Source organism: Cygnus atratus, chromosome 3, assembly GCF_013377495.2.
Source record: "Cygnus atratus isolate AKBS03 ecotype Queensland, Australia chromosome 3, CAtr_DNAZoo_HiC_assembly, whole genome shotgun sequence".
NCBI classification, from domain to species: domain Eukaryota; kingdom Metazoa; phylum Chordata; class Aves; order Anseriformes; family Anatidae; genus Cygnus; species Cygnus atratus.
The window spans coordinates 60,908,021-60,926,453 of NC_066364.1; the positions used below are offsets into that span (position 1 = coordinate 60,908,021).

At 36.8% G+C, this 18,433-nt stretch overlaps 1 protein-coding gene and 1 non-coding gene across 3 annotated transcripts in view; one reads left to right on the forward strand and one right to left on the reverse strand.

Annotated features, from left to right (window-relative positions):
• AHI1 (Abelson helper integration site 1) overlaps positions 1–18,433 on the reverse strand; it is a 94,599-nt gene that overhangs the window by 31,932 nt on the left and 44,234 nt on the right. For both annotated transcript variants that reach the window (XM_035538747.2, XM_035538748.2), the window contains exon 20: positions 12,611–12,728. In XM_035538747.2, the coding sequence (XP_035394640.1) occupies positions 12,611–12,728 (118 nt within the window). The remainder of the gene's footprint in view (positions 1–12,610; positions 12,729–18,433) is intronic.
• On the forward strand, positions 2,661–2,731 carry TRNAG-GCC (transfer RNA glycine (anticodon GCC)). The gene has a single exon. It is a non-coding gene; the product is annotated as a tRNA-Gly (tRNA).

The following is an 18,433-nucleotide window of genomic DNA, read 5'->3' on the forward strand; positions in this document are numbered from 1 at the left end:
TTGGTCACCTTCTTCCTCAACTGAGCAAGACAGATGGTCTAATGTGCTTAAACACAGTAACTTTCCTATCCAAGGACCTATACAGTTATCTATGGCTACTGCATCTGGTTCTCTCTGATTCCCCAGCCCAAATGACCAAGTACACCCTTGCAGAAGAGCTAAGTGAATGCTACCAGTGGAATGGAGCAAGGCTTGAATTCACACCTGTAGATCCACAAAGAGATATCTTCACTGCAACACCAGCTAATTCCAATACTCATATAAGAGATCTCAGAATCAGACAGCACCAACATGAAAAACACTGCGCTTCTGGCAGTGCCACATCCCACAATATAATTACACCTACCATCAGCCAAAGGAATGCACAGAGATACTCATGCAAAGTTAGCCATCATTTTAATTCCTGGTTCAAGATGCACATGGATACAAACATGAATGTGTTCTGCATCTCAGAATAATCCTCCAGAAGGAACTATAGAGACAGTCTGTCACTGTCTTTGAGGAGAAGAGTGTTTCCATATACATACATTCACCCTCTACTTTGGCATAATGAACATGCAGAATTTGGCCCCTATTTACAAAAGATATAATGAAGTAAAAGCTATTGCATCACAAAAACAATAAAAAAATCTAACTTTTTAATTAGAGATTAAAATCAAATACATTTAGCAGCCTACACACCCACCTAATTATTTCTGAGTAATCTTATCAAATCATCATCTCACATTTTTCTTGCAAATGTTAAGTTTCTACAGTACCATATATAAACAATGCAAGTAGTAGCACGTGTCCCGAGCATTCTTTTGAAGTAAAGAACATATATTGAATCCATGCTAATCAGGAACGTGCTAATTTATAACAACCTTACATCATAATGGCATTAGATACAATTGAAAAATGAACAGGGGTTATAGTACCCAGTTGTTTCTTTCTACAGTGTAGAGAACGGAAAGTGACTGTACAGCAAACATCAATAAGCCTCTATAGATAACATCAGCATTCTGAAATCAGATTGGCAATATTATTTACAAGTTCTAGATAGCAGATAAAAAAAGATGTAAGGAAAATGCAGACTCTGACACATACTTTGTATTAATAAGGGTTATTTTTCTTCTAGTGCTGCAGATAGCCTGAGAAAGTAATTACTATTTTTGCTAAGCTCATCAGAACTATTTAAAAGGAAAAAACAAACAAAACTAAATTCAATTTGAAAAAGAAACTTGTGTTGTATTATATTAAATAAAGCTTGTGATGTTACCCTGTGGAAAAGCACATCCAAGGAATAGAGCAGCTGCAGCACCTACACTTGTGGATGCACATTACTGAAGAAATAACCTTCACTTTTGGTTTTGGTAGCATTTTTGCTTCTGTTGTGCTGTATTAATTTACTCTCCTGCAATGGGAGGAAATAGCAGGATATATGCCTATCTTTTTCCCAAAACATGTTATGATAGTCATGATACAACCACACCTGACTAGAGAGAAAAAAAATATTCTTTAATGAAAATTAAGCAAACAAGAAAAATAAAAGTTATTTACTCTGAGTGGTTCCTCTCACAACTGAAATTCAGCAATAACCAGTTAATTATATCACACATTCTCTTTTTTTCTAATGTCAGTTAAAATAACTTCTGACTATGGTTCATACTGCATCTGCAATAACTCCAAACCCATATAAAAGCAGCAACTACTAAGTTTTCATATTCATCAGTAAGAAAAATTACATTATTGAGGTCTGAATATTCAAGGACAGGAAATTCTTCTCCATACCTTACTACAAAAGTATCCCATTTTTATATATTATGCACTGTGAAAGATATATGGGTTTCTTTAAAACTGACTTAGCACTGCTAACTGATACACAAACATTTGTTCCTTTGGAAGGACCAAACCATCATAGAAAACACAGAAAACTGCCTACTAGTGTTCTAAAAGTTTGGAACTCTGAAAGCATATACCTTAAGCTTTTTCACATAAAAGAATATAGCTGTTAGATCTTCCTAGATGGTTTCTGCACATTTGCACACGCCAAGTTATCAGCTCAAGCACTGGTGATACAGACAACTCCAGACACACCTTGTTCTCATTGCAGGATTCTTGGAACTTACCCTGAAAAGGATTTGTTTTGGTATGAAGAAAAGCTGATTTACAGAAAGATCCTTAATTCAAACCACAATTTAAATTGCTGAAGATCCTTTATGTATATGAGTAGATAAAAATGTTAGAACTGTCCCTTATGCTCCTCAGCACAAAGAAAACAACCTTCTGATAAAGTACTGCTGTCAAGGTACACATGATGTGGTATATTGTAGGCGTGCATTATAGGTATGCACTGCACTTCGGATTCTCCAAGAGCCGCACAAATGTGTCTTCTCCTGTTAGTTCTGGTTTTTATACAAAAGCAGTAAAATCTGAAGCAACAACAGTTAGGCTGTAAAATCTTTTAAGACTGAGTGGATAAACACAAAAGGGGAAAAGCTACCACAAACTGATCTATACGTAGCCTAAAACAAAGGTTCTGAATTGATTTCTAGAATGAAAAATTCCAAGAACTCAGTGTGACTTGGAGTCTTTAAGAGATAAAAGCTAAGTTGGTTTTAGCTTGCACCTGGTTCACAATAGAAGTTCTTCCAAAAGTGACCTGCATAATTAAGAAGTTAGCATTGGTGGTTCAGTGGTAGAATTCTCGCCTGCCACGCGGGAGGCCCGGGTTCGATTCCCGGCCAATGCAATGGTCTTTTGCCCAGGATGGTGGTGGAGTCACCATCCCTGGAGGTGTTTAAGGAAAGGTTGGACTTGGTGCTTAGGGACATGGTTTAGTGGGTGACATTGGTAGTAGGGTGATGGTTGGACCAGATGATCTTGAAGGTCTTTTCCAACCTTAATGATTCCATGATTCTATGGATAGATTCTCCTGAATAAATAGAGGTGACATACCTCACTGCTCAAGACATCCTTAAACAAAAAACTTCACGGGCAAGACCATAGTATTATTATTATTATGGTGACCTCTGCTTAAATGTGGTTATCCAAAATGAAAATTCAAAGATGCAAAGAGCAGGGAAACACAGCCTATTTACTCTCTTCACCTGCAGAATAACAGAAAATATGACATGTTACAAAGTGAAACTAAGCAGTTACAGTCCTTGCCAGAAATAAAAAAAAAAAGAAAAGAAAAAAGAAAATAGGGGAATTGCTTCTTATGCTCTACTGGTGGATAGGGACAAACAGAAGCTTGGTGAAAGAATTCCCAAAACATCTGCTAGTAGTCAATTTATCACACCAAAAGATGTTCAATATACATTAAGTAGGCTACAATTTTCTGTTTTATTCTTTGGCATATTAGCTGCAGCAGTCCGTTTCCTTCGACTAGTCGATAGGCTCTATATGGATTCTGGAAAGACCTGTATCAATATACGTATCACTGCAACAGACCTCAACAAATCTAGAAAAAATAAAAAGCAGTGAGGTACCAGATGCTATTACAGTCAGCTGAAGTAGAGACAGTGTCCCTCTTTTCAAAACAGGAGATGTGGACAGGACAGGGAATCGGGATGCCATACGCTACAACCAGCCTCCAGATGAGATATGCAACATTTCAAATACTATCTGCTACACAGCCTGAATAAGAGTCTTCTGCAGAAGGATTGCCTTGCACGTTGGAGCTAGGCCTGAGGTCTACCCAGGAAACACTAAATTGTTTGTTTGAGGAAAAGGTAAAGAACAGATTCCACAGGTTCTTTTCTTCACTTGAGTGTGCCTTAAGATTGCAGAAAACTCCCAAATGAAGAAGTGATATGCAGAGTTTTAAGAGTTTCTACCACCTCATTTGAGTCAACAAGCAAATGAGTCACTGTTCCTTAAAACTTCCAGTGAGCAAGAGAGCAAGCTAACAGCGAGGAGGCAGGCTCTGCTGAAAATCTGGATCAAAGCGGCATGTTGAGACCAGCTCTGTAAGTATTACCAGTCACAAAGCTGTGTGACAACACCAATGGGCAATGCGTAAGTTATGCACTCATACACACTTTCAATTATCTGTACATTTTCTTAATGCTTTCCCAGCCACCATCCCCTATGATCAGTTTCTATAGGACCAACATAATCAGTACTAACCTACCATGAGCTATATTGGTACCACAGTCGATGAATAAATTGCAGACTGTAGTATGGTCCACAGATTCCCAAAGTTAATTTAAAAGTCATTACTTAAAAAAAAAAAACAACGAATTGTGAGGGAAGATGGCTCTCACTGAACTTGGTGCTTCAACAATGAGAATAAAAGAAGTTACACCTGAATCCATAAAAATTCATTTCTTTCACACAGATAAAAATACAACTACAAAACTAGCAAAGCATATTTAGAAAAGTTGAAGAAGTATGTATGCAAAGGATCGAAAATGTATCTTAAAAATAAGGCGGTTTTTAAGTGTACTTGTTTTCTGCTTGCTTGCCAAAGCACAGAATGAAATCAAAGGAGCTTGGCGCCCTCGGGGAGGGAAGGGAGATGCCTCCCTCCTGTACACCATGGCTGCCACAGGGTCCTCTGCATAGTCCTTACAGCTGCTCTGGAAATGACTAGAACTGAAGTACTAGAGCAATACATGTAAGGATGAATTTACTCACCTTATTCCTGCATGCTTATTGCTACACAGATAGCATCCTTGCTGACCTGAACTTTCTTCTGGACAGAGAGTTGATGTTTTACTGCACAGTCCTTTGACATAAGAAGTGTTTCCACCTCTAAAAACAGCTAGAATTTCATTTAAGCACACACTTTGTCAATATTTGCTGTCTTGCATTTCCACAGCTCAGAAAAATACAGACAAGCTCAGACTGAAAACAGTTAACACGAGGTCTCTACTTAGGAATTAATTAGATTTGGTTGGTTTAGGATCCACATAATTGAGAAAGTAAGGGCACACTCAGGCCAAATCACTTTTGGCAGAGTCTTTCCACAGTACTACGTCACACCCTGATTTTGCAATCTATACCCACTGCTGCCAAACAGAGAGTAATGCTTCATTTAATCCACACCCTTGTATAATTTGGCTGAAAGTACTTCCTTTACCCTGAAGGCACAGCAGTAATTACCCTAACATACACCAATTTCAAGTAAATATAAATGGTGTTCTTCTGATAAAGTTTTTGGAATCTTCAAAGATTACTGTTATTGTGCTCTGTATTTAGCGTAATTTTTAGAGAAATATTTTAATTAACTTGCCTAGAAGAAACATGAAAAAGAACATATAATAAAGGAACATGTGTATCTTTGATCTCAGTATAAACAATTCTTGCAAGTTTAACTAGAAAATACAAACTCTTCTGACATTTATAACATCTTATCAATCAGATAGAGGAAACTGGATAACCGACCTTTTAAAATTGAAGAACTAGATTGTCATTAATGTTAATGGTTTTGTCTCTATGTCTTTGCTATTCTGTTGGAACATTTTTGTGGTTAGATGTATCTATTTATACATCTTTTGTTTTCAAATTAAAAAATCATTTTTACTATTCATTTTGTAAATGTAAACACTCAGCTCTTCTACCTTAAAATAAGGTCCTGTATTTGTGCCTTGGGCCAAAACTCTGACATTGGCAACTGATACTGGCAGCAAAGCATGGGGGGGCTGCAGAGCTCTGTGGAAGTTCCTTCCCCGCCAGAATTTCCTGAGCAGCCTGTGAGCTACAGTAAAGACATGGCTGTGTCCTGGTACTCTTGATTTTTGTTTACTGCCAAAGTCAGCTACGAAGTAAGGCAAAGTATCCTTAAATTGCTCTAGTGACTGAGCAGAAGGAATAAAATCTAGGAAGTATGTGCAAAGGTTGGCTGCAGGTGACAATCGAGTCTTCATAATCTATTTGCACTGAAGAAACTGAGACACAATAGTCAAGTATTTGGCCTTCAAAATGTAAATTGTATAGCAAAATAGCTTATAAAGGAAAAAGAGAGGCATAAGAAGAGTCTTGTGATAGATGTGTCTATTATTTAAAGAAGGAAATTAATTTTGACAAAATATTTTAGGTTAAATCTTTCAGTTCTTTTACTCCTCTATGAGAAAATAATTTAAAAAATTAAAAAAAAAATATTTTCTTACTCTGTTCTCTTTACTATTGTCCCTAAGGGAAAGGCTAGAGATAAGAATACCTTAAAATGAATGACCATTTTCCCCAGGGGAGTTCCCGTTCAAATTAACACACAGACATATACAATAAACATTTTAGACCTAATGTTTTGCTTTTGAAAAAAATATCTACAGTGAAGCCAGGTAAATAAGTCAGCTAACACTTGCTGAAGATCCGATTTGTGTGTTTAGCTTGCACTTTGTCTCTATCCAGTTCTCTTGTACTTTTTTGAGAACAAAGAAATTCTAGCAACTGGATGCCATCATAGAATCATTAGAGAATGGTTCAAGTTGGAAAGGACCTTAAAGACTATCCAGTTCTAACCCTGCTGCCATGGGCAGGGACACCTCCCACTAGACCAGGTTGCTAAAAGCCCCATCCAATCTGGCCTTGAACACTTCCAGGGGCACCTACAACCTCTCTTGGCAACCTGTACCCATGCCTCACCACCCTCTAAGTAAAGAATTTTGTCCCTATATCTAATCTAAACCTATCCCCCCCACCTTTTCTTAAAAAAAAAAGCTTAAAGCCATTACCCCTTGTTCTATAACTACATGCCTTTGTAAAAAGTCCCTCTCCAGATTTCCTGTAGGCCCCCTTTAGGTACTCAAAGGCTGCCATAAGGTCTCCCCAAAGCCTTTTCTTCTCCAGGCTGAACAACCCCAATTCTCTCAGCCTGTCTTCATAGGAGAGGTGCTCCAGCCCTCTGATCATCCCCATGGCCCTGCTTTGGACTTGCTCCAACAGATCCATGTCTTTCTTACACTAGGGGCCCAAGAGCTGAACGCAGTAGTCCAGGTAGGGTGTCACAAGAGCAGAACAGAGGGAGAGAATCACCTCCCTATACCTGCTGGTCAGATTTCTTTTGATGCAGCCCAGGATACTGTTGGCTTTCTGGGCTGCAAGTACACCTTGCAGCCCAGAAATGCTTACGTTGAGCTACTCATCAACCAACAGACCCAGGTCCTTCTCATCACGGTTGCTCTCAATCCATTCTCCATCTAGCCTGTATTTGTGCTTGGAATTGCCCTGACCCAGGTGCAGGACCCTGTGTTTGGTCTTTCTGAACTTCATTGGGTTTGCACAGGCCCACCTCTCAAGCCTGTCAAGGTCCCTCTGGATGGCATCCCATCCCTCCAGTGTGTCAACCATGTGACACAGATTGGTGTTGTCAGCAGACTTGTTGAGGGTGAACTCAATCCCACAGTTCATGCCACTAGCAAAGATGTTAAACAGCACCAGTCCCAATACTGACCCCTGAGGAACATCACTCATCACTAGTCTCCATTTGGACATTGAACCATTGACTGCAACTCTTTGAGTGTGATCACCCAGCCAATTCCTTATCCACTGACTGGTCCATCTGTCAAATCCATGTCCCTCCAATTTAGAGACAAGGGGCAGTCATGTGGGACAGTGTCAAATGGTTTACACAGGTCCAGGTTGATGATGTCAGTTGTTCTTCCATTATCCAGCAACAGTGTAGCCCTGTCACAGAAGGCCACCAAATTTGTCAGGCATGATTTGCCCTTAGTGGAGCCATGTTGGCTGTCACCAATCACCTCCTTACTTTCTATGTGCCTTAGCACAGTTTCCAGGAGGATCTGCTCCATGATCCTTCCAGGCACAGAGGTGAGACTGACTGGCCTGTAGTCCTTCCTTTTTCTCCCTTTTTAAAAACAGGGGTTGTTTCCCCTTTTCTAGTCAGTGGGAACTTCAGACTGGAATGACTTCTCAAATAGGATAAACAGTGGCTTAGCAACTTCATCCACCAGTTCCCACAGGACTCACAAATGCATCTCATCAGGTTCCACGGACTTGTGCACTAGCACACTAGCATACATATGAGGGTGTAACTTCCAACAACATTTCTGCAGCATCTCTGCAAAAATGTGAATTTTGTTACTTGATGTACCCTAAAACACCCAAATGATGAAGAGTATTTTAAGAGCGTTTGGATAATGCATAAATATTTTTTGATAACTGGTGTAAAAACTTACTTTATGGACTGGTTGAGACAGAAAAGGTACGTTTTGAATAGTCTATCAAATATAATTGAGGACTTAAATGCGAAGTCAATTTTGCTAACATCTTCAGAGAGCAAGAAAGACTTCTTTGAAGCTTTTGCTTTATGCAGGTGGAAAACACCTTTGACTGTCAGTTGTGTTAACAGAGAGAAAATTTCTAATTGTTCTCAACCCTGCCAAAGCACTATGTTTTTTGGTTTTGAGACTTTAAGATACAAGAACCATCATGTTTCTAGAACATAACATAACTGATTTTTAAAAGCAAGTTTAATTAACTAGTTTTATTGAAGTCAAAATTTTACTCAAAAGATCTGTGTAATATCTATAGTTGAGTTTCAATCTACCACATAGTTAACAATTAGGGTCACTGCTAATTACAACTACTTATAGCCTAAAATTTATCTTAGAAAACATACCCTGAACACAGTGGGAGTTACTGAAGAGTCACTGCTGAACAAAGCCTAAAAACGCATTTAATTTCTTTCATGGTATGCCACAGATCTGCAAAACCATGCCTCTGAGTGCAGGAAGGTGATTTCTCTGTGCAAAGATGTTTAATATCTTAAGGAGGGAAGGAAATGAACCAAAAAAAATGAGATTTTAATATCACTCAATAAATGGATAATTGAAAGCTGTAGCTTTTGCTACTTCCTTATTTATTTAAGAAAATAACAACTAGATAATGGCTTATCCTGTAAGAAGATACAAGGATCAGCACATGATAAGGAAAAGGCAGGAATTGCACTAGCACACTGTAGTGCTGCAGAGTAGCATTATAAGATAGATATAATAAAGTTAGCACTGAAGCATGAGTGTAAGCAGAGCTATACAGCACAAGGAGAGTAAAACCTCAATTGTAGATACCAAAGATTTTTAGTCTTAGATTTTTATTTTTTTTAATGGAGTAGGTGACAGCTTTGTCAAGAGCATATAGGTAAGAATTTTGAGGCTTTGAAGAAGGATATTTTGGGGGTACCTGCTATAGACTGCCCGATCAAGAAGAGCAACTGAATAAAGCTTTCTTTAAACAGCAGGAAGGGTCACACTCATAGACCCTGCGTCTCACAGAAAATTTTAACCATTTTATATCTGCTTAAAAGACAAAAACATAGGCTACAAGCAATTCAGACTTCTTGAAAAACACCTGAAAGACAATGTGGCCATTGGTCACAGCCAACACAGGCTAACTGTATCCTGGGGTGCATCAGGCATGGCACTGCTAGCCAAGTCAAGGGAAGAAATTGTCCCTCTCTTCTCTGGTGCTGCCTCACCTCAAGTGCTGTGTGCAGTTTTGGGTGCCACGGTATAAGAACGTAAAACCACTAGAAGGTGCCCAAAGGAGGGTTATGAAGGTGGTGAAGGGTCTAGAGGGCAAGGCGTATGAGGAGCAGCTGAGGGCCCTTGGTTTATTCAGCCCCAAGACAGAGCAGGCTGAGGGGAGGCCTCATGGCGGCCTGCAGCTCCCTCACAAGGGGAGTGGAGGGGTAGGCGCTGAGCTCTGCTCTCTGGGGACAGCGACAGGACCCGAGGGAACAGCATGGAGCTGGGACAGGGGAGCGTCAGGCTGGGTGTGAGGGAAAGGTTCTGCATCCAGAGGGTGGTCGGGAACTGGGACAGGCTCCCCAGGGCAGCAGTCACAGCACCGATCAGAGTTTAAGAAATGTTTGGACAACGCTCTCATACACATGGTCTGATGTTTTGGGAGGTCCTGTGTGGAACCTGAGCTTGATTTGATGATCCCTGTGGGTGCCTTCCAACTCAGGATATTCTATGATTCTATAAGTGTGCTGGGGACAACTTTTTGATACAGATGCTAGACAGGCTAAGGTGGGCTGCATCTCTGACACTGATAACAATTAATAAAGCAGAACTGACTGGAGACAAAGGCAGTCCTACCTCAGTGACCATGAGATAACTGATCTTGGGGGAAGTGAGGAAGGCAAGAAGCAGAACAACACAAGAACTATGGGGTTCATGAAAGCCTACATACAGTGAAAGTGTGCGCTTGAAGTAAAGCTAAAATATACTATATATTTGAAAGGGCGCAGAACCCATCTGTTAAATAAGCATGCATGCTTAAAGACACAGTAGTGAATGTTAGTTTCGTTTGAAATCCTATAAAATCATTTACAGCTATTTCTACAAATATATCTGGATACAGTAAGATTTAAAACTCAGGAAAGATTTGCAGTATTACTGCTATCACTAATAAATCACAAAAGTAGATCCTCAGTCCTTTCACTATTTCTACCTATTGGAAGACCTAGACAACTAAATTGTCATGTTAAAAGAAGAAAGTGCTGCATGCATCCATGCTACTACACTGTCCACATCACAAGACATCAACTACAATGTTAAGTTAGTAGAGCAAGAACATACACCAGTTACATAGTTAAAAAGATTGCTAGTAGGATTACATGCTACCTTTGTAGAGTTCACTGTAATTAAAATTCCGCATTTTGCTTTGAGAAGCATTAAATACACAGCAAAAAATTGATGGGGAGCATGAGAAGGAAGACAGAATAACTTCCTACATAGCACTCAGGAATATGTAACCATTCACTGGACAAAAATTAAGGATCCTTGTATTAGAGGCAGTTGATGATGATGTATTATTTTATTATACAAAAAACATATACGGTGCATAAACGAAACCAACAGATGAAAAAGTTTTGTGCTTCCAGCAGACTCCATACACGAGTAGATCTGTTTCAGTACAGATTATATAGAAGATTATTATATATATTACATATATTATATTATACATTTATATATATAGAAGTATATATATTACAGTTTTTATATTATTCAAAAGTAAAACTAAACTGACAGTTAACAGCTACAAACATGAGCACCTATCTTCACACTTAAGAAATGGTGAAAGATGAACTAAATAAGTAAAGCTTTCTCGTATATTTCAATAAAAGCAATTCTATCACAGCAGCAGAACTTGAAGGACACCAAAATGACAGAAAAATCATTTAGGATTTGTTAAGATTTTCTTACGGGAAATTTATTTCAGTTGTGCTCCACTAGACTTTCTTCATTTTCTCACTGCTTTCACTGACTGGTGAAAGACCATTAAAATTTACCTCTTTTCACTATACTTCTCTTCCATAATTAATACCCTATATCTGAGGATCGTGTTAAAGTATTAATCAGTTTTGGAAACAACCATTCTGGAAGCATGCATAAACATCTAGAACACATATCTACATTTGATCATTCTACTTAAGAAGTTGCCATCAACACATTTATCTGTGCTTCTGCAAGCTTCAAGACACTGGCTTGAGCAATATTACACACTAAGTTGTCAAATGGATATAATGTTAATGTCCTTCAAATGGCTAGTCCACTTATTTTAACCACTTATTCTATCTATTCTATTTAAAGTATGTAGAAAATAGAATATGTATTCTCTTTCTGTAAGATTTTCATATGCTGGAAACAATAATATCTATTTCACAGCAGATGCTTATTATGCTTATTATGGATTTTTTCTTAAGGTAGAAAAATGGAAATGCACAAGTTCATTGGTAGCTGACCATTTGTGCTGTGGCTGAGAGTGATTGTAAAACTAGTGGTCAATCTAGTGTTCCATGCTAAGGACTCATTCTTAAAAAAAATACAAAATGTAATCATAACATGCTTTGCAAATAATTTTATGTTCCATTATGAGATAATTCCATATAATTAGAGACTATTCTTTTCTGTACTATCAACATTTTAAATCTCTATTACCTGCTTCTAGTTCACTATATATTCCCTTCTTCCCCTAGACTTCTTTTTACTCTTCTGAAGGATACAAAACAAAAAAAATAAACACTTGGAAACTAAGGTTCCAATTTCCTGTCTTCATAGGTTCCCAAAAAAGAAAAAAGCATATGGAATTACCTATTTTGTTGTTAAACGTTGTGATTAGCAATGCAACAAGATATTATCAAAGTAATTACGTATCACAAAAACGTGGAGGTTGATTGCTTACCCTTTTTCTCAAAATCTTTGAACACAATGTTTTAGGAAAAACTAAATATAAATTAAATACAACTGTAAACAGACTACTGAGCACTACTGCTTGTAAGTAAAATGCTTTTCTTATTATTGTTTTCCTCTATTAATACATACTCTTTTTAAAAATATGATTTCATTGTTTTGCGGTGTCTGTGCTCAAAATACTTCAAAACAAAATGTTAAATTAAGAAAAACTGGCAATCACACACTGTTCTGGGAACTTACAGCATTAATAAGTGTACATATAAAAGAAAATGAACATTGTGAAGGAACAAATATCAGTATGGGACAGCATCACACTGCACTTCATAATAAACAGTATCACATAACAACCTGGCCACCCCCTGAAAGAGCTACAAAGCAAAGTTTATACAGACAGAAGAAAAATCCTAGCAGAAGTTATTACTCATTCGCTAGAGAGAGCGATCAAATAAAGAAAAACATACCACTTTTAGCTGTGAAAGCATACAGAGGATTCAGTGGAGTGCTCAGAGTGCTCGGCAGTCTTAGCTTGGAGTGTGGTGACAGTGATGATGGCGCAGGAAGCAAGAGATTTGAGCTTGCCTGTAATAGGAAAGACAAATCAGAAAATGAATTGTAATTTCCTGGGTTACTTGCTGATGCAACAGCTAAGACAGAAATAATTACTTATTTGAAATAACTATTAAATTCTAGGAAAAATTAAGACAAGTGGATGGAAAATAGCAATTTAGATGGGACAGTTTTTTGTTGTTTTTCCTTTTAACATTTGGAGAGAGTGTTGTGGAAGAATTATTGACTGAGCTACAAACTGAACTGCATGTTTTTTATACAAGCATAAACTCTCAAGCAGTGAGAAGTGTAAAGAATTGCTTGAATTAGCATCTTGTTGCATCTTAGTATATAAAGATACAATGTCATTTACATATGGTTATAAACTGTGATATATAAAATAACTTCCCATTTTTGAGTAGTCAAACCATGCTAAATCTAAGAAGAGATTACTCAATATAAGTCTGAGAGAAAGAAAAAATAAAAAAGTTAAACCAGTCCTAACTCCAAACTTATTTCTGCAAGCCAACACAGCACACTTAGTCCAAAACACCAGGCACTTCCTTTATGTAAGCTACACAAAAAAATACCTGCAGTCATAATTTCCATAATAACAAAGATAATATAGTTAAAATTTGATTTGCTGTGGAGTTTCTTGGCATACATGCTTCTAGTACAAAGCATAAACGTTTCCCAAACTTTACTCTTGACATATTATCCCACAGAGCCTATATAAAAAATATGAAATTGAGTTTTTCACATAGTAAAAACAGTTAACAAATAGTAAAATTTTCGATTTGATTGTCTGCCTTTGGTAAAATGGCCGAAAGAGAGGGAAAATAGACCTTAAATAAAAGATTTGTAAATTTCTTCAAACAAAGTAGATATGAATGCTAATTTTTTTTTGAGAGTTATTTACATAAAACAATTTTTAACCCGTTCAAAAATCAAGCCTCTTACACAATGTAGAACAATGTGCATAGTCGCTTAATCTAACTAAAAGCCTTCTCTCACTTCCTTACACTTCAGTAAAGTTCAATCAGACCCTTAAACTTCACTTGGGGGCCAAAACATAACAATGACATTTTTCAAATTTTCAATTTACTGGCTTACTTTATTTAAAGAAACGAAGACAGTAAAACAAAGAGAGTTTTATTCCCAGAAATGATATAATTTATATAAATACTACTTCTGTCATATAATAAATATTAAATAATTCAACAGGTTTCATTAAAGCAGAGCATTTGTGCATTGGCTGGTGTCCTGGGAGGAAGGCAATACAGAACTAAAAATGTGTGTTGAGTAACCTGACTGGGGCATGGAGGATATCTGCTATCATCTCCTCTTTATTACTCCGCTAGACCTTCATCTTACTGTAAAGTCATCTATTGAAAGAAGCATATGTTAAAAACTGCCTTTTACTAGTGGAGTACTCTCTCAGCAACTACATGTGATTGTTATGACTATATTCCAAAAGTGAACAGAAAGAAAAGCAAGACAAAATCAGATCAGCCAAGGAACATGATATAAAAGCTTTAAAGCATCTAGATTTTAGTGCCTTTGACTGAATGTTAATAAATACCAATTGTGTAATGTAAGCATGTTGGCAAGACCTGGTTTTGTGAACGACAACAAAATCAATCTGCTTTTGGTACATTTACATATGGAAGCAACTAAGTTTCATTAATATAAAGTTTTCTGTGATACACACAAATACGGAAAGCCATTAACTTATGTATTTACTCAAACACAGAAAAGTAATCCTGTTATGCAAACATGTTGAGCCCAGTTTGCTGGTGCTTCATCTCCTTTTATCGACTGTTCGCTCTAGTGGGAGCCCTTCTGCAGGAAGACTGCAATTAGATCCCTCCTCTGCATGAATTTTGTGCTGGGTGCACACTACTGGCTTTTTCCTCACAACCAATGAAACAAATGCATGTTTTGTAGTCAGGTATGCTCATGAAACATTTTGGAATTCTCTTTCAAATTTGACAGCAAACAAATGGATTCCAACCCTACTAGGGAATAAAGACAGGTTGAACGTATCAGTCTTTGGAAATCTAACTAAACACAGCAGAGCAAACTATTCCAAACTACCACTTACAGACACTTCTCTGGCTCATTTTGGGGGGAAAGGGAGAGAGCAAAAAAAACAGGAGAAACTTTTTTTTTGATCACGATGCTTGAATGAAATGATGAGAGAGATTTACAAACTGAGTTTGTAAATATTCCTGTACAGTATTTAATTCACTTCTTTATTTTCCTGCTGTTACCCAAATACTTTCATTAAACATGCCACATAGCATGCTTTGAAATCAAATGCACTAGACACATATATTAGAAGTGAATGTGCTCCTGAAGATTTAAGAAAATCAGGCATTTAAAAATGCAAAGTCAGTTCTATCTTACAACTCTTCCCCTTCAAGTCCTTAAAAGCAAGATAAAAACAAAACAAAAACAATGAAACAAAAACAACAAACCCACAACCCCCATGCTTTTATAAAAGAGAGATTTAAAAGCCAGTGATAAATTTAAGAAGTCTGCCAAGAGGGATTCATTCCTCCCCTTAAGCACAGGGAAGCTCATTGCAGGTGAGCTATACAAGACTGCCCATCTGAAGTAAATGTAGAATCAGTTTCATGACCTTTGTGCCACTAGCTCCCAAGTATTACTTAAATCTCTTAAAAGGCCCAAGGGGAGGACAACAAAAACAACACACCACCACCACCACCATAGGAGAGGAAGGAACTATTCAGATATTAAATGAGGACTAATGATTCAACAGAATTGTTTCCAGGTAAAGTTTAGCGTTCTATGAAGAGTAATTAATTTTCCTACAACAGACATCAGGCTACCTACGGAATAGGGTGAAGCAATCTTTTTTTTTTTTTTTTGAAACGCATGCTGTGGGAAGGCATTGCTAAATACCTTTACAACAACGAGCAAAGTTGGCTAAGATAACCAACCATCAATCTAGTTTTTTTTCACAACAGACTTCACTTGCTTCATGCAAAAACCACAGCTTTATCAAAGACACAGTTTACTATCCTGAATTGAGTAAAACTTAAGTTATAACATTCATGTAGTTTTTGTAGCAACAAAAAGATACCTACATATTTTTTGCCAAGTTTAAACAAACATGATTTGCATTTTCTTTTTTGTTAGGGCAGCTCTATGCAAATTATGCAAATATATGTTTTCAGTGGAACTAGTTTTCACATTAAAAGTGAACTGCATGAGACAAAAAAACAGAATACTGCAAGACTTGACAGGCTGACAACAGCCATTTCTTTTTTTTTTTTTTCTTCCTGAGAATGGAATTTTATGACCTTTGCAACCAATATTATCAACATTTCCATATGTACTTGCAAGTCAAATCAAGCTGGCCAGCTCTATACTGCCTCTTATTCTTTTAGTTTTAGTCTTCCCTTTTGAAACTTCAGGGCTGTAGGACGCTGTTTTTAAAGACAATTTAAAAAATGTTAAATTCCTTAAGATCATGGTTTAAATAAGAGTTAACAACTGAATCTGATACAAAACCAAAGCAAATTCTATTCTTCTAGCACTGAGAAAAATACGTAAGTGATAATGTTTAAATAGTACAATACAATTTTTATATTTGCAATGTAAGTGTGAATCAAGTTCATATCTAGGTAAAAATGTATTTATTTCTATCACAATAGTTTTAGAAGGTGTCCAGCAAAGGCTGGAATTTTGTTGTGGCAGGCATATTGCAATCACTCAGACAAATCTATTCTACTCATAAGTAACTTCTAGTCTAAATGTGAAATACCAAAATCATGAAATAAGTTATCGTCCTCTTACACACAGGTAAAATTAAAACACACTGACTTTGTCAGAAGCAAGCTTGTTCACCCGCTGTTCCCTGCAGTCTTCCTACTCTGATTATTCCTATCAGGAACTCATCTAGATTATAACGTAGCTCCCCTGTGATTTGTGTGCTTTATTGTTTTTCCCCATAGAAGCCCAGAAATGATTAGGGCATACATGTGGAAACTGAAGCTAGAAGGTGCTCAATCCTACAGTTTAGAGATAGCCATTGTACAGTGTAGATACAGCCATTGCCTACAGCTGATACATCTCAGCACACAGTAATTTTATATATATATTTTCAATTTCTGATTTCTGCCAGAGTTCCTGCATTTCAATTACAGGCTTACCACAAAAAAATATATATTTTTAATCTTAAGATATTTTTTTTTATTGTTAAGAATTACACATTTGAAGTAGTAGGCTATTGTTTAAGCCACAAAGGAAACCAAATTCTTTGTACAAGGCACAAAACAGTTAAATATAGGTTACACTACACAGACTTACTCAATCATCAAGCACTGAGAGTATGACCTTTCCTGGATTGGACAAAACTGGCATTTCGGCATGAGAACATGTCTGGATATACAAGTTAGCAGAATTGGCTAATGTCATCAGCAATAGCAGTACAAACTAGGTTTGTTACCTTAATAAAAGCCATATGTAAACTGTGGACTCTTCCAAGGCTGGTTTTGAATCTTGCTATCAAAGATGATATGACCAGGAAAAAAAAAAAAAAAAAAAAAAAAAAAGACTTTTCTTTACTAGTTACAGGGAAAAAAAAAAAGGTATCATTTTCTTGGAAATGGAGATGGATTTAACTTGTATCCCATTCAAAACACACCCAAAGATTATGTTACAATTTTATTTCTCTTCCTTCTAAGAAAAATAGACACCAGAAATTCTTCTGACTCACAGCTGCTCAAATACATACAGAAACCTATTCCTCTGCATCTGGTGATAAAAAGACATTAGGACATAACTCTAAATACAGCATACAGTTTCAGGTAATCGTGTAAATACTCAAACGTTTGTAAGCCCCCTCCCCCTTTATTCACCAACTAAAGCATCTGGGTATACTCTAGGCTTTCCCAAGCATATATAAAATCCGTTTTAGGTAGATTTTTCTGATTTGTTTTTCCAAGATGATGTTCAAAAGGTATATTTTCTGTGAAAACATTATCATTCCTATTATTCTAAATAACAAAAGAGTAACTTTCTATAAGCCAGCTTGAATTTCACTACATTGTTTTTAAAGCTATGTATTTTAAACAAAAAATGTAATCTAATTTCTTAAATTGACAAGCCATCATTTGCTTGTTCCAGAGATTAACTGTAATGTAACTATAATGAGAGAAGGCAAAAAAAAAAAAAAAGCAGCAACCTGATAGATTTCCTCATAATAAAGCAGCACTTTTGAATGCAAATTTATAGTTATTTTAATCTATTTTGTTTGAATGAGAAACAAATTGCTTACTCCAGCTGAGAGAATACAAAAGGAATTTGAGAAACTTTCTTAAAAATCCTTTGAGGCTTATTCTTCTATAACCTTTTTTTTTTTACTCTTGATTTACAGTATCTCAGTATCTGGGCCACAAGTAGTGTTCCTTCTCACCCAACATGTTGCAAGAAACTATCTCCACCCCAAAAAAAACACTAATAAAAAATGGACAACAATGCTATTAAGTGAATTGAATCAATGCACCTTTATGGTACTTTCTTGCATAACATGTCCTTGTTAACAAGAAGTGCTTTCTCCACACCTTGGTGACAATAAGCCAGCTGGCACGAGCAGATATAATCTATTCTCTTTTACCAGTATGAGTGAGCCTAGCTTTCTTTGCTCTAAATACAATTTGAATATACGTAACACTGCTCAGATACCCCCGTTTACTTTGTTCAGCAGG